Below are 25,781 nucleotides of genomic sequence, written 5' to 3'. Positions count from 1 at the left end.
TTTCATGTGAACCTGGACCCAACTTAGACCAAAACAAACCCTACTGGTCAGGGGTGGTAGAATTGGGAGGGCAAGAGTAGGGGCTATCACCCCACCATGGAAATATGTTACCACTCCCACCCCAATGTTTTCTGCCCCCACAATATCTTGCTAAGGTGAGAGCAGACTCAGAGCAGGACCTGGCTACGTTCTGCCCCTGCACACATTTGTGTGTGTGTGTGGATGGAGAGCAGAGACGAGAGCAGGATGCCAAGAAGAGGTTGGAGGGGCTGCTAACCTATGGTGCATGAGACTGGGCCAGCTGGCAGGACTCCTCAGTCCATCCTGGTCCTGACTTCCAGCCACCTGGAGTCCCTGTGGAGACACCCAGCCTGAGAAAGGGGCAGAAGCACATGTACCAGCCACTGAGGTAGGGTGGGGGATGGGACAGGGCACTGACACCTGGGAAGGGGACCAGAGGATGCACAGCATGACAGCCACTGGGGTGGGGTAGGTGGGGGATGGGACAGGGCACCCTCTGGTACCTGGCCAGGGAGCACACAGGGCACCAGCCACTGGAGGGTTGGGGGTGGGGGGGAGGCGGTGGGAGGATGGAACAGAGCACCTGGGCAGCCGATAGGTATGCATCAGTGGACAGGGCTCCAGCTGCCAAGGAACTGTATAAATAATAATAAAACATAGGAAGGAACGGCAGTAGGAACTACCAGGATGCCCCTTTCCTCACAATCTCTAGCACCCCTTGTTCCCCCTCCTATCCCTCCATCTCCCCTCTCCTACTGATTGCTCCACATCAAAACCATGTGAGATTCCTAAAAAATTCAAATGGAATTTGCTTTATTTTGTTTGGGTTTGTTTGCACTTGAAACTCTGATGCTCATAGTGGGAATGTGAACCCACATCAAGAAAAAGTTTGTATGATGGAGTCCTTGAGCCAAACCCAGCGAGTGTAGCTTGGCTTCAGTAAATGGTTAACTTCACTTGGACACTGTACCACTCTGGGAAATGTGCGCTAGAATAAGAAAAGAGTCATGAATGCTATTAAGTGTTTAAACAGCCCCACCCTGCAATGGCAGATAGCTCACTGCGTTAATCATGAACACAGACAGACTCCAATGCCAGCTGTGAAAAGAGACAACCTGCCTCAGGACTAGTCACTGAAGACCATGCCAGCTGTGAAAAGGGACAGCCTGCCTCAGGTCTAGTCACTGAAGACCAAGTCGGTAATGGATTATTGACACCGTCCTGCAGTGAGAATAAGGAGAATGGAGAAACAAAAAGCAAAGTAATGTGCCTTCTATATTTCCATGTTTGACTCTGAGAATGAGAGACAGACCAGAAGAGAGCCAAATGGGGTCTAGGAACGTTTGAAGTACATGGAATTGCTACTTACTGGTTAGGTGATTCAGTGAAGGGTTTCATTTATGTTGGCAATTTTTTTGGTTAGACCTTGTTTAATGTTTTTAAATGTCTTTATTTAAGGAAGAGTCATTAATTGCACTAAGCTGTCAATGGGGAAAATGTTCACCTCTTTTAGGCATATTTTATTCTGCTTTAAGGATTTAAATGTCTGCAGTTAGTTAAACATGTAAGATATTTAAGGCGAGAGTGGGATCCCTTACCATGCTGGCAGTTATTCACTCAAGTAGTCCTATGTAAGTCAATGAGACTGTTTATGTAACTGCTCACTAGTGTGAATAAGGGATCACAATCTAGTCCTTAAGGATGTCTCCTCCTGTTCACACTCATTGCTGTCAGTGATGTTAATGAGAGTTCTGGGCACAGATCAAGAGGATAATACAGAACAAGTCAATACTTAGAAAAGTGCATAAAAAGCCCAGAACCATATTCTTCATTTGGATGCTCATATACAGCTTTGAATGGGACGATGCCTGCAGCCATTCCTTGATTTCAATGGGATGCATCCAAGGGCAAAATGTGTCAGTTTTTTACTGACCATGTAGCATGCAGCAGATCATCAGCTGGTGGAAATTGTCAAAACTCCAGCCCGCCAACTGAGGATCTGCACTTGTGTGTGATGTGGAAAGGATGCAAGTCTTTTGCTGGGAGACAGGGGCTTGGGGTTGTTTTTCATATCTGATAACGAGACTTAGATGCAGTATCTGGGTTTTAGCATATTTCTTTGCTTTTACCTAGTTTAATAGCAGAACTGACTGGGATCTGAGGGACCAAATTCTGCTCTCAATTGCAACGGTGTAAATCTAGAATAATTCCACTGACTTCAATGGAGTTACTTTGGATTTACACCAGTGTAAGTGTGAGCAAAATCTGGTCCACGGCATTCAGTTGATTTGCCTGGCTATAACCAGGTTATAGACTATTGGGTGGCTTTGTTTTATTTATGAAGAAAAGAAAGCTGTATTAAATTTGCTTGGTCTGCTTTCCTAATTGAAGCATCATAGGCAGATGTAAGTTAAAAAAGGGCTTGTACTAGCCTAGATGAGTCTTAGATCAACTGAGTAATTTTTTTGGAATCGTTATATTAAATTTGTTTTTAAAACTGAGAGAGGCATCCAGGGGTTGATTCTGAGTCATCTCTTGCTTAATGGGACTGATCCAAGTTCAGTGAAGTCAATGAGAATGTTTATCAGGTCGCATATTAAAGAATGCACAATATTAGAGTAGAATAGATTTTGAGAGACTTTGAACTGTCTAGTAGTTCTGGGATTATTCCAGAAGAAGGTGATAGTAGTTTGTTTTCATGTATTCGACTTACTGTATTTCATGATGATGATGAACAAGTGGCAAAAGATTTATAGGAAACTATGCCTGTAGGAACAACGAGGATTCCTTGTGGCACCTTAGAGGTTAACAAATTTGTTTGGGCATAAGCTGTCATGGGATATAACCTGAAACGTATGCCTGTAGGGATCTCCATTTCATCTATCTCAAAGTACTGAGTGTCACAGTTCAGGGCAACTGCCCCTGTGGTCCCTCGAGGGCACCCCTGAGTCTCCTGGCTCCTCAGTGTTGAGCTGCCTTTCTCTGCAAACCTCAAGCAGTGAACTTTCTTTAGCTGTTTATAATTCATTTTCCCGTTTCTCTTTTTTGCTAGTCTTTTCCTGAAAAGACTGTGAGGCACCTGTTTTTCTCTGTGCTTTTTGCTTCTACTGTTGGCACTTACTGCAAATCACAGTCATAGACCCCACCACTGCCATCATGTATGTCACAGTTCAGGGCAACTGCACCTGTATTCCCACCCCCTCCCTTGTGGTCCCTTGAGGTTCCCACTCTAGGCTCTAAGCACCTCAGTTGTCACCTCTCTTGGGCAGACACCCACAGTTTTCTCCCTTGTGACTGGGGTTTTTCCTGGCTGCACAATTCCCTGTTTATGTAACCCACACACCTCCTGGGTGTGGTGTTCTGTCCCATCTAGTGGCACCGAGACCACGTAGAGAGAGCGAGAGAGCAAACGATTAATGAGTCTGCTCTACAGCCTTAGCTCACAGCCATATGGCTTTTAGCTCATGCACTAAGCTGCAGAGGTTCCCAGGTTCGATTCTGCCTGCCGATGACTGGGGTCTGTCAGTGTTACAAGTGGGGGCTCGGCTTGTCCGGGATTTCAACTGGGAAGTCTCTGAAGCTCAGGTCACGTGTCCTGAGCAAGGGAAAAGTATGTAACCCACACTCCTCCTGGGTGTGGTGCTCTGTCCCATGTAGTGGCATCTGCTCTACAGCCTTAGCTCATGCACTAAGCTCCAGAGGTCCCAGGTTCAATTCCGCCTGCCGACAACCCGGGGTCTGTCGATCTTACACTGTGATACCCCCAGCAAGTCAGACTGCCTAAAAGGCCAGTGTCTGTACTTTGCTTTCTCTCCAGAGGCTATGAGCAGTGGTAATTGCCAGCAGTTACAAGTTACCACACAGCCCTTTATAAGCAAGCACATTTATTCTTAAGGTGAAAGCATTGCAGAGAAAACATATTAAAACAATAAGAACCTGCACACCTGCTAAAAAGCTTACCAGAGATCACCTCCCATCTCCAACAAGGGCTCTGGTGAAGTCAGTCCTTCAAACCCCACAAAGGGACATTTCTGTGGTTACAAGTTCATAAGAGCCTTATCTCAGAATTAGCACACCCATGAATAGTTCAGTCTCTCTTTATACAGCTTGGGCCTTTGACCTTGAGTCTCCGGGAACATGTAATCATGGTCCCCTCCTCTGAGTGAAGCTTCAAAAGGCTACAATTTTGCATCACCAAAGTGGGGAAATTGCCATCACCTCCCCTAGAGTTTCCCCAGACAAACCACTTGACATGGTTTATCCCGAAAAAACATTCTTCTTTTGCACATTGTTCAATACAGTCTTTTGAAGTTCAGAACACTTTCCAGGGTTCACATCTCATTTCCCCACAAGAGAGAAGTTACTTACAAGCTTGGCCCACAGTAATATATAAACCATTCATTTAATTCAATGGACCCAAAACAAACTGAATTCAATAAGGTGTCCTAAAGATATTACTGGGAATTGCCATATCTGTCACACTAGAAACAGACAGAGTTACTGCACTTGGTAGTTTTCTTATGAATTCCTAGAAACTTCCAACAGGATGGAAGATGGGAATCCAGTTAAAAAAATATTAGAGTCAAATACTAACATCCTTGCTCCAAGACAGTGGGAACTTTGCTTGCATTGGGGCCTCAGGATCTGACCTTCAGGTTGTAACTGCTGACATGTCAGCATAATTGTATACACAAAATAATACCTAGGGGCTGCTTTATGAGTCACTATAGCAAGATGAATCAGAGGTAAAGGAGAAATCATCTTCCTTGACCAAATTCTGCCTTCACTTTTGCCACCAGCTAAGGAGAGACTTTGACCCTTTGAGGTTTGGGTATTCAGATGCATCCTGTCTATTTGGGATTTTATTTACATACACATTCTGGCTGTCTTGCATGGTGGTATTTTTGCTCTGCAAGCAAATGCAGATGCTGGAGATGTTTGTGAGATGTTGGTCATATGTAACTAGAGCTGACCAACACATTCTGAGCGCAGTTGTACCGCTGCACATCTGGAGTAACTCCACTGAAATCCGTATGAATTCCACTGAATTCCTAGACACCACAATACAAATAAGTGATGGCCATGTTAACACCACCCTATACCGAAAACCCACCGACCGCTATGCCTACCTTCATGCCTCCAGCTTCCACCCCGGACACACCACACGATCCATCGTCTACAACCAAGCACTGAGGTACAACTGCATCTGCTCCAACCCCTCAGACAGAGACCAACACCTACAAGATCTTCACCAAGCATTCTCAAAACTACAATACCCACACAAGGAAATAAGGAAACAAATCAACAGAGCCAAACGTGTACCCAGAAGCCTCCTGCTACAAGACAAGCCCAAGAAAGAAACCAACCGAACTCCACTGGCCATCACCTACAGTCCTCAGCTTAAACCTCTCCAACGCATCATCAGTGATCTACAACCCATCCTGGACAATGATCCCTCGCTTTCACAGACCTTGGGAGGCAGGCCAGTCCTCGCCCACAGACAACCTGCCAACCTTAAGCATATTCTCACCAACAACCACACACCGCACCATAACAACTCTAAGTCAGGAACCAATCCATGCAACAAACCTCGATGCCAACTCTGCCCACATATCTACACCAACAACACCATCACAGGACCTAACCAGATCAGCTACATCATCACCGGTTCATTCACCTGCACGTCCACCAATGTTATATATGCCATCATGTGCCAGCAATGCCCCTCTGCTATGTACATTGGCCAAACTGGACAGTCACTACGTAAAAGGATAAATGGACACAAGTCAGATATCAGGAATGGCAATATACAAAAACCTGTAGGAGAACACTTCAACCTCCCCGGCCATACAATAGCAGATGTAAAGGTAGCCATCTTACAGCAAAAAAACTTCAGGACCAGACTCCAAAGAGAAACTGCTGAGCTCCAATTCATTTGCAAATTTGACACCATCAGATCAGGATTAAACAAAGACTGTGAATGGCTAGCTAACTACAGAAGCAGTTTCTCCTCCCTTGGTGTTCACACTTCAACTGCTAGCAGAGGACCTCACCCTCCCTGATTGAAATAACCTCGTTATCTCCAGACTGATTCTTGCCAGCATATTTATACCTGCCCCTGGAAATTTCCATTACATGCATCCGACGAAGTGGGCATTCACCCATGAAAGCTTATGCTCCAATACATCTGTTAGTCTTAAAGGTGCCACAGGACTCTCTGTTGCTTTTGAAATCCGTAGTTACTCCAGATTTACACCAATGTAGCAGACAGCAGAAGTTGGTCTAATAAAAATAAATGGTGCAATTTATGTTTAGTAATAGGCAATGACTAATCTTTCTTTAAACTTTCTAACTAAAAATGGTATAGAATTTAAACAAACAAATAAAACCACTGCCATCCCCATCTCTGGATTTCCCTTGGCATCCCATTTTCTATGTTCCCATCTTGAAGATTGTAAGCCCTTCAGGGCAAAGATTCCCTGTATTTCTGTGTCCTGTGCTGCATTGAGTACATGGTTTGGTCCTACACAAAAAAGCAAACACAACTGCAAACGAGCTCGTCACTGATGCAGGTGTGGAGAATTCACATATAGAAACAAACAAACAAGAGTGGGGAGGGAGCAGGAACTTCCTGAATCCCCCTCGGCTAGTTCTGTGACCTCACCAGGAAACGTTTGGCTAACTTGGCGTTATCACTACACTGGGCAAGGTTTCAGGTTTCCTTTTGTCAACATTCAGTGAAGTGAAAACCCGCGCACAAGTCTCAAGTCAGCTGTAGTCATTCAAAGGGGTAAGGAAATAGACACGGGCTATTAACACTAAACTGGGTGACCGTTTCAGGGGTCTGAAGTCTCCAAATCAGTGTAAAGTTACATTGTTATTTAACTGCTTACACCCACTTATACTCAGTTTACACATGACATGTAACTTAGGTAACATTTTTGTCTGTACTGCATTTGCCCTTGTCTAGTAGACATTCATAGGAAGTACAAAGCTACAGTTCCTGGTGAGATCCTTAACTGGCACAATATGATGAGTAGCAGAAAACTAGGGTGAGGAAATTCTAGTTACAATGAGTGCAACAGGGAAGTGTGCTGTGGCTGCATAGCGGTAAAGAAGCATTAGAAAGGATCCATTGCTATCTTTCCTTGTGTTGTCAATCCACATACCATTCATTGTGGTAGGAGTTTGGGATATAACAGCCTTACTGTGAAAGCTCTCAAACGTTAGTTTTCATGCACACCTCTCATTTCCACTAGATGGTGCTGCAGAGTAATTTTGCTGTGGGATTATGAAAATGTGACCTGTTCCAATAGTTGATGGTTGGTTGTTATATTTGTGGTGTAATGGTTTGATGTGATTATAGTAACCTATACTGTTTGATATTTACAAGCTTGTATAACCGAGACAGTGTGAAATTCACAACTGTGGAAAGGCTTGCATCACTTAAGTCCTCAACGTAGGGCTTCACTGATGTGTAGCATGCATCTGATGCTGCACAAGAGGGAATTTCATCTATCGAGAGCACTTTTTGTGCACACTGAGAATGGGAAAAAAAACCCCGGCATGAACTGAAAGAGCGCTTTTCAGCATGAGTAGCCGGTCTTAAGCACCAAGTGAGTGTCCCTTGTGAACAAGTATGCATAGAGTAGGGCACCATCATTATATTCAGAACTTACTAGCGCACTCATCTCAACAGAGAGCCCAAAGGCTGAGTGAATATGGAGGTAAAAGTACTTCGGCACCCAACAATGTGGCCCCACTCACATGAGATAGAGGCTCATTGGTGGGGTACTGTGGAAAAGCTAGCAGTGCTGCTGCTCATGGTGTACATGTATATGTAGAGAAATCTGCCTGGGTCAACTTCTTATGCCGGTTTTCTTTTCCCTGTCCTGGTCTCTGCAGCTTTGTTTTGATGGGTATGCATTTTGTTTCTCTCATAAACACTTGAAGCAAAAATCGAACTAGTTGAGGGAGGGCTACCTCAGTGGTTTGAGCATTGGCCTGCTAAATCTAGGGTTGTGAGTTCAATCCTTGAGGGGGCCACTTAGGGATCTGGGGCAAAATCAGTACTTGGTCCTGCTAGTGAAGGCAGGGGGCTGGACTCAATGACCTTTCAGAGTCCCTTCCAGTTCTATGAGATAGGTATATCTCCATATATTATTTATTTTTTTATTATTAGTGTTTTCAGCATTAACCTGGATTCCCTCCAACAGACAATGATGGAATGTTACTCAGACTGACACCTTGAACCACATGACACGTCCAAGCTGATCACAGAGAACCACAAGATGGCATTTCCGGGCTCAAGCATTGGGAACACGAGCAGGGTTTGACTCGTCAGTGACTCCATTGTGAGTGGAGAAATTTGTAATCCTGAACACTGCTGATACCTGGCGATTTTCCTTATAATGACCCTGGAGCTAAAGCTACATTGTTCCTTGGAACTTAGCAGGGGACTTTCCTGTTTATCCACTTGAAGTAAAACTGCCACGAAGTCACATAATACTGAGAGTCTAGAGGTGTGGCTAGGCAGATTATGTTCATAGCTGGCAGATTTCACCCACCTGTGCAGGGGTCAGAGCAACACCTATGCACCGCTTTAGTCCCCCCCCCTTTTTTTTTCCTTTCAAGAAAAAAACCCAAGATTTCATTCAAAGATCAGTGTCAGTATAAAAGAGTTCTGTGTGTGTGTGTGAGTGTGTGTGTGTGTGTGTGTGTGTGCAAAGTTTCATGCACACTTGTCATTTTTGCACACCACTAGTTCTCATGATGCATTTGTCACATGACGTATTTCTGTTGCGACGGGCTGCGATGCAATAAATCCCATGTTTATAATTTCATTCAGGGTCAAGCAGAAGGACAAGGTGGATGAGAGAGAAAAAACCCTAACTGAAGCACCAAAAAAATAAAAATAAAAAGTGCAATAATTGTAGGGTGAAAACACTGGCCCAATCAATGACCTGATTCTCAACTGGTGTCAATTGGGAGGGATAACTGCATTGAGTTCAGTGGAGCTACACTGATTTACATCATCTGGGGATCCGGCCTAAACTACTTTTTCAGTTTATGTTCTCACTTCCAATTTGACTTCTGTGTGAAAGTCACCCTTTCAGACTGACGAAGTGGGTATTCACCCACGAAAGCTCATGCTCCAATACTTCTGTTAGTCTATAAGGTGCCACAGGACTCTTTGTCCCTTTCAGACTGGCTTTTTAAAAGCTGCACCTTTGTAAATGTCAAATATGAAGCCAAATACATTTTCCCTGCTAAGTCACTGCTGCTTCCAGAGGACCAGGGATGGCATCGCCAAAGACACTAGACTTTCCGAAATGTGTGATCTTTTCAGTGAGTTCGTTCCTGATTGTTGATTTGTTTTTATTTTGTATGAATGTAGCAGCCCTATTGGCAGCTCTGGAGACTGCCTGCTCCTCCTCTGTGGACAGAGAACTTCAGTGACAGTGGCACTTTCCCACGAGTGTGCTTGAACCCTGACTTTGAGGGTTGCTAGAAGATCCTAGTTTCCTTTCCATGGCCCATTCCTGTCTGCATCCAACTTCAGAGGCTGCCAACCAAGGCACCTGTTGTGGTGGTGGGTTCCATGAAGTGGACACTTGTCGACTAGGAAATGGACTGAGGCCATCATACCCATTTTACCAAAAGCCACCTGTAACTGTCCTTAGGTGGTAACAAACATCAATCACTACTAATCTGGGCTGGGTTTGACATGGTAATCTGCTGGCCAAAGGTGGCTCTCAATCTCATTTTTAGTTCCATAGGCCATCCAGGATCCTTGCCTACCTTTGTGGCTGTTTTTTGAGGTAAGGTTGAGATACTGTTCAAAATATGTCATTCAAATGATTGTAGTGAAGCTGGGCCATTTAGAATTAGAGGCTGAAGGTGTCTATGTCCAGATCTTTCCATGGAGTGGAAAGATCACAGCTAATGGTCAAAGATTCATAATACGGAGAGTCTAGAAGAATATAGAAGTAGAGGTGGAAGATGGCACAGTGCGTTAGCTGTGTGGAGATGGTGCAAGCCCACTGGAATTTTGGGTTTTTGATTGCCCAGGTTGAAACTATGCAGGCAAGGGCTATGCAAATATCTGTTTCTCAAATTTGCCAATGTAGCTCAATGTTCTTATAGACTATGTCCCTTCCCAACTACCTAGTTCTGTATAGCTCAGGGTTTCTGATAGCACTAACTTAACAACTCTGTAATTTCACTGTCTGCAATAATATATAACTTTAGCAAGCACTATTGGAAACCTTAGACTGTGGGAGAAGTGGTCAACAAAAGCATCCCTCTCTCTTACAAAGTGATCTGTAGAATGAAAAAGTTGGAGATACCATTAAATTAGGCTTGTCTGTGTTGCATCTTAAGGTGAAGGACTTCTTGATTCTGTTGCACATTGTGGCATTGTCCAAGATAGATGCTTTTAAAGTGATGTCAGGCTCAGAGCAAGTGGCTGTAATGATTGCGAATACCGCATACCCTGCAGTTAATGTTAGTTTATTTTAGGAGTTTTAGTGGATTTCTTCAGGGAATTATCAGAGACCGGGAAGAGCGTTGCTATGTGCATTCCTCATGACAAAAAAGTAAAGTAACCCTTTCTAAAGTGAAAATTAGCATCCATACCTCACCTCTCTGTCACATCATCCTTTTTACTATCTCATAATATGGTCATTTGAGCAGGGCAGGTGGAAAGCACTATGTTTATTATTTATATTTTTGACTGTGTCACTGACTAGTTGTGTGACTATTCAGTCAGCCTCTCTGTTCCTCACTTTTGCCATCTGTAAAGAGCTGTTAATATCTGCTCTCGTAAAGCACTATGAAATCCTCAGGAGAGAAGCACAATGTAAGTCGGTGTAATATGAGAACAAGGGGTCACTCAATGACTTAAAGAGAATACATATAGAACAAACTAAAGGAAATCTCCCTTCATGCAGAACATGGTGAATGTGTGCAATTATATTCACTGCTCTAGGAGATCAATGAGTCACATATTGTGGATGGATTGTTTTGAAAGGTCTGGGTGATTTCATGACAATACACCTCTACCCCGATATAACGCAACCCGATATAACACGAATTCGGATATAACGCGGTAAAGCAGTGCTCGAGGGGGCAGGGCATGGGGGGGGGGAGGGCTGCGTACTCCGGCGAATCAAAGCAAGTTCGATATAACGCGGGTTTCACCTATAAGATTTTTTGGCTCCCGAGGACAGCGTTATATCGGGGTAGAGGTGTATTTGTAACTGTGCATGCTGAAGAATGCTTTAAGATATAAATGTAACTGTTGACATCAGGAAGGGATTTGCCCCCATTAAATCCTGTCCTCACTGATGCCAATAAAAGTCTTTTAATTGACTTTAGTGGGAGTTGGTTAAGGTCTATACACCCACTGCAGAATTGCTAGGCGATGGGTTCTTTCACTCTTTCTAAAGCATTGTGTAATGGTCATTGCTGAAGGGATGATACCAGGTTGGATGAAGCAATAGTCATATTTATTCAGTCCACAAATCCCATATGTGTATTTTAGGGATTGCAGTGTGGGGAAAAGGGAACTAACCGTTCTAGCAACAAATATCTTTTTGAGATGCTGGATAAACTAGGTGGCTTGAATTATATATTATCCGTCTTTCTTGATTTATAGGCCTAGGATATGAATTATTTTACTGTATGTTTATATACAGGAGACACATTATTCATTTCTCCACTGATCTTTTTCATATAATATTTTCTATCCTGTTTAGAGTTGCTTCATTTTTGCATTGTATTTAACCCCTTCTCCGCCCAATAAAGCACACATTGAATCCCAAAAGACAATGTTTTGGTGCTGATCCTTTGCAAGTAGGATCATTCAGGATTTTTCTCTTTGAACTGGTAAATGTAGCTGAGCAAAAAGTGGAATTACCATCCTGTGGGAAATTCCAATATTTCAGCATTTCTCTTTGTCCTGAATTGGATTGAAAAATTGAAAAGTTCGTGGAACAAAAAGTTCTGAAATGGACATTCCTGAACTGAAACATTTAGTTTTGGTTTGAACTGAATTGATATGTTTTGCTTTGAGTCAGTTGAGGTTTGACATTAACCTGCAGGTGCCTCTGGAGGCACAATGCTTCATAGAAATTGTCGTTTGGATGCCCCTTGCACCCATGTGCCCCTATAAGCCGGGCTTCTTGGCTGTTCTTCATCTCCAGTGTTTTTTAAGCTAGTCTTGATTCCAGCCATATTGCTGACAAATATCTGAATGTCCCTGCCTCAGAACAGCTGTTGATAAATGCCATAGTAACAGAAGTGTTTGTTTGGTTCACCATCCTGTTTCCATCATTTACACAGGCTGATTCATTCTTGAGAACATCAAATTCTTTTGAGTTTGACCCCTGCAAGGCAGGTTGTTTTTAAAGGAGTTTGTTAGGTGGTGATTACCAGTGCAGAAGGACGTAGGTTTGGGGCTGTGGTTTTACAATGCTCATTTTACAAAGCTTTTGTTTGAACAGCTTTTTTAGCAGTGTAGTATGGAGGTGACCGCTTTGAATAATGGCATGCAGTTGTCTATGATAGAATGTGGCGATGGGAAAAGCTTCTTTCCAGAATTTTCAGGTGACCTGGAGCATTTAGGGTTTCAGTCTGCTTTGATTAAACTGATTTTTCTTTAGTGGTCTGGGCAGCTTGTAACAATTTTTTTTCTTCTTATGAGTGTTTGTATTTCCTGGAAGCAGAACTGCTGCATTTCCACAAAAGAGGCTGATTTCAAGCCCAATTTAATAGGCTCATGAGAATTGGATAAGTTCTGGATGAAGCACCTGAACTTTTGACTGCTTATCAGCATCTAACTGCAGAACTTTCTGGTTTTCTTTCTACTTTAACTCTGACATGATTGTGGCACCAGCTGTTTTGTGAACTGCTGGGGTTAGAAATTAATCTCATACCAACTGAAAGTTTCAGTTCCACACTTTCAGATGGTATTAAGCATTGGCTAGTAGCTGTGGCAGTTCTCAAGAGGGCTCTCTAAAATCATACCAAAACTGAACCCGGGAGTTGTGATTAGCCACTGGGTCAACAGGACCCGGGCCTGGGGCCCCGGCCAATTGGGGGGGCCCAGAAAAATGGGTGCCCCTGAGTCCTGACCTGCTCCACTCCCCCACCCAGTACTCCTGCCGGGGAGTGGGGACCGGATGTGGGGGCTTGCCCTGCTCTGCCAGGCCCTCCTGCCGAGGAGTGGAGTTAGGGTGTGGGGGCTTGCCCCGCTCTGCCCACTTGGCACTCTTGCTGGGGAGTGGGAGAAGCCCCTGCATCCTGATCCCACTCCCTTGCAGGAGCGCCAGGCAGGGGGTGGGATAAGGCAAATCCCTGTGCCCCGACCCCATTTCCACGGAAGGGTGAGGGGGTGGGAAGGGGGACTGCAGGCAGAAGGGATGGGGAGGGGCCCCCACTTGCTCTGGTCCAGGGCCCCACAAAACCTTAATCTGCCTCTGGAGAGGGTAATCAGAAAGAAGTGATTTTGAGGTCCACTATCTCAAGACCTGACAGGGCTAGAAATGAATAATTTATACTGTTAGAAAGCTGGGTTGCTAGCCCTAATGGTTCTTGAGATATCAATTTAAAACTGTCACTAGCTCCTTAATCTAAGAGTGCTTTTGCTCCTGTTCCTGAGGTGTATTATATTACTTAGGTAGTGCCATATAGTAGGCATTCATAGCACTTCATCAAATGCATATTTTAGTAGGCCCCAACTCCCAACCCAGTTTAAACTAGATGGATATGGAAAACAATTAAAAGAAAAGAAACAAGGGCTTCCACAGACACAATTAGAATGGACCAGTGATGGAAAGCTGAGTAAAAGAAAGTGTGTCTTAATGAGAGATCTGAATGTGGAGATAGAGGACTCCTGGGACATGGGTAGCAGGAGGGAACAGCATGAAAAAGGGAATATGTAGTAAAACTTAGACCTCAGACAAATGTAATTTTTGCCACTGAATTATATATTGCCTAGAGATTGGGCATAACTTTATTAAACCACTGGGGAGCACGACATATTCCTCACTCATCCATTGCTCAGTTCTTGCCTGGCAGATTTCTTGAAGCTGAATCTCTTAGCTTCTCACAGTCCTGGTGACAATTTTGTGTGCAACAGAATGGGACAGATTTATCTTTCTGTTGTAGAAGTAAAAAGAAAAGGGTGTCTGAATGATGGTGTGACATTGCACTCCATATGTTTATGGAAATACATTATATTCACACTCATAAGCATAACTGGAATATGCTTTATGCAAAAGGTCTCTTGTAAGGTATTATTACAAAACTTATAATCTGAGTGTGTTCATCCTATTTGTATGTAGTGCATTCTTGTATCTAAAATTAGAAATATGAAGCATATCTCTGAGGTCCTATTGTAATTTTGCAAAGTGTGGGCCATTAATGGTGGCTTGGAATCTTGATGGCTCCCATTGACTAGGACAATTGACTGTAGATGGCTCTGTTTACCTGCAAGCCTCCACTGCATACGTGCAGGCCAGTCCTTGAAGAATGGAGCGGGGCTCTAAGAACATGTCACATAATACTGGAATACATCTTTAACCTGGTGCTTTTCCATTTAGAAGGAGCGGTGGGAACCCAGAGAGAGACAAAAGATTCCTGCCTTGTGCCAAAGCTATAAAAGGTGGTGGAACAGAACAAAGGGGGCTTCCAGTCATGAGAACCCCTAGCTTCCCCCTAAGATGCCTGCTGGAACTGACAAGGACTGTACCGGGGGAAAAGATTGGGCCCAGACTAGGAAGGAGTCTAATCTGTGAAAGAAGCTTATTGGAACATCTCTGAGGGTGAGATCTTATCTGTAATCAGTTTCTTAATGTATTAGGCTTAGACTTGCATGTTTTGTTTGGTTTTGGTTGGTAACTTACTTTGTTCTGTCTGTTATTACTTGAAACCACTTAAATCCTGCTTTTCATACTTAATAAAACCACTTTTGTTTATTAATTAACCCAGAGTAAGTGATTAATACCTGGGGGAGCAAACAGCTGTGCATATCTCTCTGAGTGTTATAGAGGGTGGACAATGTATGAGTTTACCCTGTATAAGCTTTATACACAGTAAAACGGATTTATTTGGGGTTTGGATCCCATTGGGAACTGGGTGCCTTGGTGCTACAGACAGGAATACTTGCTGAGCTGTTTGCAGTTAAGTCTGCAGCTTTGGGGGCGTAGTTCTGACCGTGGGTCTTTGTTGACGCAGGTTAGCATGTCTGGCTCAACAAAACAGGGTGGAGCTGAATATTTTCCAGAGTCAGGCTGGAATGTAGTATTGGTATTGGAAACCAACCAGCTGAACTTGCCAAATGATGTTTGAACTGGTAGCCTAGTGAGAGAGAATCTCACGGCACATTAAATGCAGGAAGAAGGCTAAGCTGCCAGGCACTTCTCACAGTAAACAGTTTGTTTTTGTTTCAGGGCAATAAGGCTTCAGCTGGTGACAATATAGCCCCTCTGCATATCAGAGGTAAATTTCCTGCGCAAAGTATTAATGAAATAGAAGCATCTTTGTTAGCAGCCAGTTTAATGGGCCTGCTGCTCACATTCTACATCATTAATGAAGAAATGGCAGAGAATCTGCAAACTGTCATTGCTTTGTGTGCTACTGCATTGCTTTGGGCTTTTTCCCTCATGGCTAGATGCAGGGCCGCCCAGAGGCTTCAGGGGGCCTGGGGCAAAGCAATTTTGGGGGCCCCTTCCATAAAAAAAAGTTGCAATACTATATAATACTATATTTTTGTGGGGCCCAGGGCCTGGGGCAAATTGCCCCACTTGCCCAACCCCTCTGGGCGGCCCTGGCTAGATGCAGTGGCCCCCACTGGGTCAAGGCAGAGTCTCACTGCCCCACTCAGAGCCCCAGTGTATTCATTGCTCCATCTCTGTGTGGTTTTTTTTATCCCTGCATAACTGATAATTGGGTACTGACTATGAAGAATGGCTTTTTCCAAATGGTTGTTGGGTTAACATGGCATTAGACTGCCAGTTGATTAACAAGAATGAGAGAGTGCTGATCATGACCGAAATTAATAGATGTTATAGCGTTGTGAAGAGGTCACTCAAAGTAGCTATAAGAGGCTAGATTAGTGCCTCCTGTCTGGCCGCTTTGCTCAGATCTTCCAATACAAAGCAGCTGAAAACCCAGCAGATCCTGGGGAGTCCCCTGGCATAAGTCCCCAGGTGGAGTGTATCTGGCTATACTGGCTCTCTGCCACCCCCCCGTCACTGCTGGGGTAGGGAGCATGGCTGGGGAAGGGGGAAGATGGAGCACTATAGTGGTCCAGCAATCCTTGGGTGGTATAATAGCCCCTTTGCGGGCCATTATAACTTGCATAACTCAGAGCAGTCCTGAGGCTGCTCTAAGTTACACCTGGGGCCAAATCAGCTTCAGGCAGCCCTGGGGCTCAGGGGAGCAAAAAGGTGGCTTGCAAGTGAACTTTTCCACCCAGCGTGGCTGAGCTGCACTGAACTTCTGGCCCAAGATTTATAGTACTGAGTAGAGTAAGGCCAATTCAATATAAGGCAGGAAGTTTAATTGTCAATTAGACTATGCTATACTATGGACCTTACAGCAGCACAGCTGTACCACTGCAGCTGTGCCACTGTTAGTTCTCCTGTGTAGCTGCTCTATGCCGAGAGGAGAGTGCTCTCCCATCACACAATTAAACCACTCCAACGAGTGGCGGTAGCTATGTCAGTAGGAGATGCTCTCCTGCTGACAAAGCACTGTCCACACCGGTGTTTCTGTCAGTGAAACATATCTTGGTCAGCGGGGTGTTTTTTTCACACCCTTGACCCACAGAAGTTTTGCCAACAAAAGTGCTAGTGTAGATAAAGCCTGAGAGATCGGTCATGCTTCCTGTGAGGCTGAGCTATGCAGGGGAGAGAGAAGGGCTCCACCAACCCAGTGGAGATGGGTGGGAGCATTTGAAAGACATCAATTTCTCATACACTTCACTCATTACCATAGTATTGTGAACACTTTAATAATGCACAATGCCTCCTGACCTCTGGGCAGTGTCATTTACACCACCTTTAAATCTCTCCCGCCTTAAGAACTTATGGACCTCATCACCATAGAATGTGGGAACCTCACAAACCTGAATGAATTCATTCTCCCGACACCCCTGTGAGGTAGGGACATAGTATTATCCCCATTTTACTGATGGAGAACTGGGGCACGGAGAGACTAAGGCCAAGATCTTCGAAAGATATTTAGGCACCTCACTTCCATTGATTTTGAATGAGAGGGCCTGGGCCTAAGTGACCTACCCAAGGTCACACAGGCTGTGGGCAGCAGAGCTCAGACTAAAACCCAGCTCATATCTAGTGAGTCTCAGACCAGTCCCTTAACCACTAGGCCATCCTTCCTCCTAAGTCTTTGCATCCTACCTGGAAAGATTTAATAGTTGTTGCACTTTGTACAGCTATCCGGGTGCACAAGAGGGCAGGGCCCACACGCCCCCCCAGATACTAGCCATTAAAAGTTCATCTGCACAGGAAGTGGCAGCCCGCAGCAGCAAGCCTCAGAACCTGAGTCAACAGACTCAGGATCACACTATGGCACTAAAAATAGATGTGCAGATGTTGTGACTCAGGCTGGAGCTGGGGCTCCGAAGCTCACTCTGTGACATTCCCCAGGATGAAAACTGGCCTGTTGAACTGTCGTGTCCACTCAGTTCTCCAACCTGGGGTGCCTTTTACACCACTTTGCCGTGAGAGTAACCATTCCTGGTGTGCTCTCACACAGCCTCCAGCAGGTAAATTACTCCCAGCTCTACCGCATGGGTGCTATCGCCAGTCATTCATAAATTACACTGCAGTGCAAAACCAGCAAATTCCCAGTCCCAGACTTTCCCCTGAAATGCGCGTCTTGTACTGCCCAGCCCTTTCCTGGACAACACAAGCTCACATAGTCTGTCACTTTATTAATAGGAAATGATATGCACAAATCCTGTTATCTCAAATGGATTTTCCCTAACACTTCAATCCAAGCACACTGGTTTAGATAAAACAATGAAACAAATTTATTAACTACAAAGACAGATTTTAAGTGATTACAAGGAATGAAGCATAAAAGTCAGAATTGGTTAAAAAGAAATAAAAGGTAAAACACAACTAAAACCTAAATTAACAAGCTAAGTGATTTCATAGAAAAAGTCTCTCTCGCCACATGTTCTAGCAGTCTTACTGGCTGAATTCCTTTCTGCCAGGATCCCTCCCCCAGTCCAATGATGCTTCCTTTGTCCTTCAAGTGTTGTTGATGCCATGAGAAGAGATGAAGGGAAGAGACCTTTTGGGGCATCTGTTCCCCTTTATTATAGTTCTTTTTTTTTCTTTAAAAAAGAAGAACAGGAGTACTTGTGGCACCTTAGAGACTTTTTTCTTTTTTTTTCTTTGAAAATCATCTCCAGCTGAGGTTCAGGAGACAAGAAGTCTGTGGGGATGGGAATCTCCAGCTGTTTCTGTGCTAAAATGTACATTTTTTGCTCACACCTTTTTTCCTGCCAAAGAATGGCTGCTTAACCAGGTGATGGTCCATTTGATTTTGTTGACATCTGGCTGAGGTGTCAGTTTACCTTTTGTCTTTGAGGAACTGGTCTGTGCCTGCTTTTCTAAACTTGGAACATGTCTCAGTAATGTTATACAGTAGAATATTATAACTTTAGATACAATGTTGCAACAGGTATTTTACTGGGACAATAATGATCATCAAATTATGAGTTTTCAAATGATACCTCACAAGGCATACTTTGTACAAAATGTATCATAGTCTTGAAAAAGGGGTGAACATAAGGGTATAGACTGTCACATGCCCTCTCCCCTCCCCCCCAGGCTTCAGAGCCTGAGCTCCAGTCCGAACTGCAACGTATACACAACTATTTTTAGTGCAGAAGCACGGGCCTGAGTCCATCAACCTGGGCTCTGAGCCTCACTGCTGCTCACAATGTAGACATACCCTAACATGACACCACGCAGGTTCCCAGTGCTGGCCTGCAGCTCAGGCTGTGTCTTCACTGACACAAGGGTGGGTTTTTTACAGCAAGATAACAAACACCCAATAGTTATCTTGCTGTAAAATCCTAAATGGAGGCAAGGCCCTTGTAATGTTTACCAGCAGGTAGCTAGGTGTGGTCAGCACTACACCCCTGTCTGTGGCTGATCTTGCCATGTTTACCTGACAGTAAAACTAGCGTGCCTTGTCTCCATTATGTTTTTATGGCTGGATAATGAATGCACATTAGTTACCCCCTGGTAAAAACATACCATTCCCCCCTCAGTGAAGACATACCCTCAGACAGAGACAGTGCTGCAGCCATAGCCTCAGTTGTGCCTCATTTCCCTCCCCTCCCTCCAGCACTCTCCAGTTCTGAGACCAGAATATGCCTGCTCCATGCATGGCTGGGCTGTGGTTGGAATGGTTCCCTACGTGCTCTCCCCTTAAAACACATCTCCTCAGGAGGATGTTGCAGTTAGTTCTTCAGGTAGGGACTAATATTATTATTAAGTGAAGGATATACTAGCATTAACCAACCCTCTCATATCCTGGCCTCCCAGAATAAAACACCTGAATTCACATCATAGACTTTAGATACTGAAGCAGCAGAGACAGAAATTCCTGTGCATTTTACATGCACTACATTAGACGGAGGAAGAGAGAGAGGGAAGATGTGATACAGACCATTGTGCTTCAGTTTAAGCAATAATTTCAGATTAAGTCTATATTGGCTCATTGTTTCGTGGTGCTCCCCCTTTGCCTCTCTCTATACACTTAGACTGTAAGCTTTTGGGGGCAGGGGCTGTCTTTTTGTTCTGTTTGTACAGCGTCTGGCACAATGAGGCCCTGGTTCATATAGTGGCTCCCAGGCACCATCTGAGAGTGGAGCCCTATTGTTCTAGACACTGTACAAACAGCTCACATTCTAAATTAGGGGTGGGCAAACTCTTTGGCCCGAGAGCCACATAGGGGTTGCGAAAAGGTGTGGAGGGCCGGGTAGGGAAGGCTGTGACTCCCCAAACAGCCTGGCCCCCGTCCCCTCCCACTTCCCGCCCCCTGACTGCCCCCCTCAGAGCCCCCAACCCATCCAACCCCTCCTGCTCCTTGTCCCCTGACCGCCGCCTCCCGGGACCCCACCCTCTATCCAATCCCTTCCCCCCACTCCCTGTCTCCTGACAGCCCTGACCCCTATCCACACCCCCAACCCCTGACAGGTTGCCCAGGACTCTCACACCTATCTAACCTCCCCGTTCCCCATCCCCTGACTGCTCCCCCCCAGAGCCTCCACCCCATCCAACCGCCCCCTGCTCCCTGTCCTGTGACTGCCCCTGGGATCCTTCATCCCTAACCACCCCCCGGGACCCCACCCCCTATCCAACCACTCCCTGTCCCCTGACTGCCCCACAGGGCCCTCTACCCCTTACCTAACCCCACCGCTCCCCTCCCCCTTACCATGCTGCTCAGAGCGGCAGGACTGGCTTATTGGAAAGCCTGGAAGGTGGGCGGGCGCAAGCCGCGCAGCCCGGCATGAACGGCGGGCCAGAGTGCTCCCCGTGCGGCTGCGGGGAGACAGCAGGGGTGGGGCCAGGGGCTAGCCTCTGCGGCTGGGAGCTCAGGGGCCAGGCAGGACGGTCCCAAGGGCTGGATGTGGCCTGCAGGACATAGTTTGCCCACCTCTGCTCTAAACAGACAGGACGAAGGGTGGGAGGCACAGAGAAGTGAATTGACTTGCCCAGTGCCAGCCAGCAAATCAGTGGCAGAGCCAGAACTAGAACTCAGGTCTCCTTAGCCCCAGTCCAGTCCCCTGTGCATTGCAATGTTTTACTCTGATCATAAAACACACCTGACTAGTAAAACAATTGTAAAAAGAGCTAGGTACATCTTGTCCTCTTGCGATCAGGTGAACATTGCTTGGGGTAGCACTCAGCCAAGATTCCCCTGGGTGGGAAATTTAATGCAGTTCTTCACTTTCACAAAGGATTCATTTTGCTTTTCCAAATTCAACACGTGTTGCATCGAAGCATCCAGCAGTTCAAGACACTTACAGCATATTGATTGTTAGAAGAGTGGCATTCATGCCGCTGCAGCCTTTCCCCTGCTCCCAACCAGACCCTGTCATTGTCTGGCTCTGCAACAAACTTACTGCTAAATTAAAAAAAAACAAAAATCACCAACGCTGCTGTAAATATTTGCGATGTGTGGCTTATATGCTTTAGATGAGTTAGTCAGGCATGGACGCTCGACATGCCTGCGTCTCCCTTGTCTCTGCCCCCAGTCAGCTCTGCAGTATGATTTATGAAGGTCACTCTGCTTAAAGGGACTATTTTAAAAATATTAAATGATGATCCACCATATCTTTGTGCCACTTTCCACTCAGACTGTAAGCTGGATGCCTTTACTCTGATTACAAAACAGATTATTTGTATCCCCCAGGATGATCTCATTTTTAGGGCTTGACCCTCATCTTATGCCAGGAGTGTCACTCCATTGAAGTGTATTGAAATATACCAGTTTATACCAGCCCATTTAAAATTCTCCATTTATTTACCAAGTGTTACTTATCCTCTGCTAACATAGTTTTAGTGCTTTAAAGAGATTTGGGAGCAGCTCTGTGTTAAGGTTCTGACATAATGAGAATGAGCTAGACAAGATGGGTGAGGTCTGAACTCTAATGAACTCCAACAGAAAAAGATGAAAGATAAAAACACCCTCTCACCCATGGGTGAACACTTTTCACAAAGTGATCACTCCCAATCCGTCCTCATCCTCAAAGGAGACCTGCACAACACCTTCAAAAGATGAGCTTTGGAACTCTGCTGGACACTAAAAACCATGGACTTAACAGAGACACTGGTTTCATGGCTTATTACTATAATTTATAACACATCCAACTGCCTGCTAACCCTTCATTTTAAGTGGTCTTCTATAGCATATATGAACGTCTTATGCTTAACAATCTGGTCATAGAATATCAGGGTTGGAAGGGACCTCAGGAGGTCATCTAGTTCAACCCCCTGCTCAAAGCAGGACCAATCCCCAACTAAATCATCCCAGCCAGGCCTTTGTCAAGCCTGACCTTAAAAATCTCTAAGGAAGGAGATTCCACCATCTCCCTAGGTAACCCATTCCAGTGTTTCGCCATCCTCCTAGTGAAAAAGTTTTTCCTAATATCCAACCTAAACCTCCCCCACTGCAACTTGAGACCATTACTTCTTGTTCTGTCATCTGGTACCACCGAGAACATCTAGATCAGGGGTAGGCAACCTTTCAGAAGTGGTGTGCCGAGTCTTCATTTATTCACTTTAATTTAAGGTTTCACATGCCGGTAATACATTTAACAAGATCTTTCTCTATAAGTCTATATTATATAACTAAACTATTGTTGTATGTAAAGTAAACAAGGTTTTCAAAACAGGGTTTAAGAAGCTTCATTTAAAATTAAATTAAAATGCTGATATTATGTCGCCAGCCTGCTCAGCCCGCTTCCAGCCTGGGGTTCTGTTCACCTAGGCTGGCAGCGGGCTGAGCAGGGCCTGGGGCCGGGATGCCGACTGGCAAGGAGCCGGCAGCCGGGACCCCAGACCTGGGGCGAGGTTCAGGGGTCAGGGCAGAGGGCCAGGGGTGTGTGGGGGTGCAGAGCAGAGGGCTGGGGACGTGGGGGGGGTTCAGAGGTCAGGGCAGAGGGGTGTGGGGGTGGAGGGCAGAAGGCTGGGTGTGTGTGTGGGGGGGTTCAGGGGTCAGGACAGAGGGTTGGGGGTGTGTGGGCATGCAGGGCAGAAGGCTGGGTGTGGGGGGGAATTCAGGGGTCAGGGCAGAGGGTTGGGGGTGTGTGGAGGTGCAGGGCAGAAGGCTGGGTGTGGGGCGAGTTCAGGGGTCAGGGCAGAGGGCTGGGGGGTGTGGGGGTTCAGGGCAGAAGGCTGGGTGTGGGGGGGAGTTCAGGGGTCAGGGCAGAGGGCTGGTGTGTGTGTGTAGGTGCAGGGCAGAAGGCTGGGTGTGGGGGGAGTTCAGGGGTCAGGGCAGAGGGCTGGGGTGTGTGTGGAGGTGCAGGGCAGAAGGCTGGGTGTGGGGGGAGTTCAGGGGTCAGGGCAGAGGGCTGGGGTGTGTGTGGGTGCAGGGCAGAAGGCTGGATGTGTGTGGGGTTCAGGGGTCAGGGCAGAGGGCTGGGGATGTGTGGGGGTGCAGGGTAGAAGGCTGGGTTTGGGGGGAATTCAGGGGTCAGGGCAGAGGGCTGGGGGTTGTGGAGGTGCAGGGCAGAAGGCTGGGTTTGGGGGGGAATTCAGGGGTCAAGGCAGAGGGCTGGGGGGTGTGGTGGTGCAGGGTAGAAGGCTGGGTGTGGGGGGAGTTCAGGGGTCAGGACAGAGGGCTAGGGGGCGTGGGGGTGCAGGGCAGAAGGCTGGGTGTGGGGGGAGTTCAGGGGTCAGGACAGAGGGCTAGGGGGCGTGGGGGTGCAGGGCAGAAGGCTGGGTGTGGGGGAGGGAATTCAGGGATCAGGGCAGAGGGGTGGGGGGGAGTTCAGGGATCAGGGCAGAGGGCTGGGTGTGTGTGGGGGTGCAGGGCAGAAGGCTGGGTGTGGGGGGGAATTCAGGGATCAGGGCAGAGGGCTGGGGGGGAGTTCAGGGATCAGGGCAGAGGGCTGTGTGTGTGTGGGGGTGCAGGGCAGAAGGCTGGGTGTGGGGGGGAGTTCAGGGGTCAGGGCAGAGGGCTGGGTGTGTGTGGGGGGGTCAGGGCAGAGGGCTGGGGTGCTCCCAGCCCCCTGCCCTCTGCCCTGAGCGGCTCATGGCAGGGGGCTGGAATGGATATGTCCTGTTCCACCCCCTTCTCCAAGGCCCCGACCCTACCTCTTCTCTGCTTCCTCTACGAGCAGGGAGCACGCTGCCGCTCCTCCCCCTCCCCCTCGCAAGGGCCATCAGCTGATCGGCGCAGGGAAGGAGAGGAGGAGGGGCTGGAAAGCACCACAGAAGAAAGAAGCAGGGTAGGAGGGAAGCTTGGCTGCCGCAGGACCAAGCTTCTGCCTCCTGCCCCTGCAGGGGAAAGCGGTGGGCGGGGGGGGGCTGAGTGGGGCTGAGTGGGGCTGGGTGCCGGGACCGCAGCAGGCAGCAGCATGCCAGTCAAAATCGGCTCACGTGCCATATTTGGCATGCGTGCTGTAGGTTGCTGACCCCTGGTCTAGTTCCATCCTCTTTGGAACCCCCTTTCAGATAGTTGAAAGCAGCTATCAAATCCCCCCTCATTCTTCTCTTCTGCACACTAAACAATCCCAGGCCCCTCAGCCTCTCCTCATAAGTCATGTGCTCCAGCCCCCTAATTATTTTTGATGTCCTCCGCTGGACTCTTTCCAATTTTTCCACATTCTTCTTGTAGGTTGGGGCCCAAAACTGGACACAATACTCCAGATGAGGCCTCACAAATGTCAGATAGAGGGGAATGATCACGTCCCTCGATCTGCTGGCAATGCCCCTACTTATACAGCCCAAAATGCTGTTAGCCTTCTTGGCAACAAAGGCACACTGTTGACTCATATCCAGCTTCTCATTCACTGTAACCCCTAGGTCCTTTTCTGCAGAACTGCTCCCTAGCTATTTGGTCCCTAGTCTGTAGCAGTGCATGGGATTCTTCTGTCCTAAGTGCAGGACTCTGCACTTGTCCTTATTGAACCTCATCAGATTTCTTTTGGCTCAATCCTCTAATTTGTCTAGGTCCCTCTGTATCCTATCCCTACCATCCAGTGTATCTACCACTTCTCCCAGTTTAGTGACATCTGCAAACTTGCTGAGGGTGCAGTCCACGCCATCCTCCAGATCATTAATGAAGATATTGAACAAAACCGGCCCCAGGACCAACCCTTGGGGCACTCCGCTTGATACCGGCTGCCAACTAGAGGTGGAGCCATTGATCACTACCCGTTGAGCCTGATGATCTAGCCAGCTTTCTATCCACCTTATAGTCCATTCTTCCAACCCATACTTCTTTAACTTGCCGGCAAGAATACTGTGGAAGACCATATCAAAAGATTTGCTAAAGTCAAGGAATAATATGTCCACTGCTTTCCCCTCATCCACAGACCCAGTTATCTCCTCATGGAAGGCAATTAGGTTAGTCAGGCATGACTTGCCCTTGGTGAATCCATGTGGACTGTTCCTGATCACTTTCCTCTCCTCTAAGTGCTTCAGAATGGATTCCTTGAGGACCTGCTCCATGATTTTTCCAGGGACTGAGGTGAGCCTGACTGGCCTGTAGTTCCCCGGATCCTCCTCCTTCCCTTTTTAAAAGATGGGGACCACATAAGCCTTTTTCCAGTCATCCGGGATCTCCCCTGATCACCTTGAGTTTTCAAAGATAATGGCCAATGGCTCTGCAGTCACATCCGCCAACTCCTTTAGCACCCTCGGATGCAGTGCATCTGGCCCCATGAACTTGTGCTCGTCCAGCTTTTCTAAATAGTCCTGAACCACTTCTTTCTCTGCAGAGGGATGGTCACCTCCTCCCCATGCTGTGCTGCCCAGTGCAGTAATCTGGGAGCTGACCATGTTCATGAAGACAGAGGCAAAAAAAGCATTGAGTACATTAGCTTTTTCCACATCCTCTGTCACTAGGTTGCCTCCCTCATTCAGTAAGGGGCCCACACTTTCCTTGACCTTCTTCTTGTTGCTAACATACCTGAAGAAATCCTTCTTGTTACTCTTAACATCTCTTGCTAGCTGCAACTCCAAGTATGATTTGGCCTTCCT

At 46.5% G+C, this 25,781-nt stretch overlaps 1 protein-coding gene across 1 annotated transcript in view; it reads left to right on the top strand.

The window, feature by feature from the left end:
- Positions 1 to 1,128: 1,128 nt before the first annotated feature.
- The window catches only part of FER1L6 (fer-1 like family member 6), a 150,001-nt gene continuing 125,348 nt past the window's right edge, over positions 1,129 to 25,781 (top strand). The window contains exon 1 of the mRNA XM_054019135.1: positions 1,129 to 1,282. Within this exon, the coding sequence (XP_053875110.1) occupies positions 1,263 to 1,282 (20 nt within the window). The 5' untranslated portion in view covers positions 1,129 to 1,262. The remainder of the gene's footprint in view (positions 1,283 to 25,781) is intronic.

Source organism: Malaclemys terrapin, chromosome 2 (assembly GCF_027887155.1).
Source record: "Malaclemys terrapin pileata isolate rMalTer1 chromosome 2, rMalTer1.hap1, whole genome shotgun sequence".
NCBI lineage: Eukaryota > Metazoa > Chordata > Testudines > Emydidae > Malaclemys > Malaclemys terrapin.
Note: the sequence above shows the minus strand (reverse complement) of the source record. Positions and strands in the feature narration are given on the sequence as shown.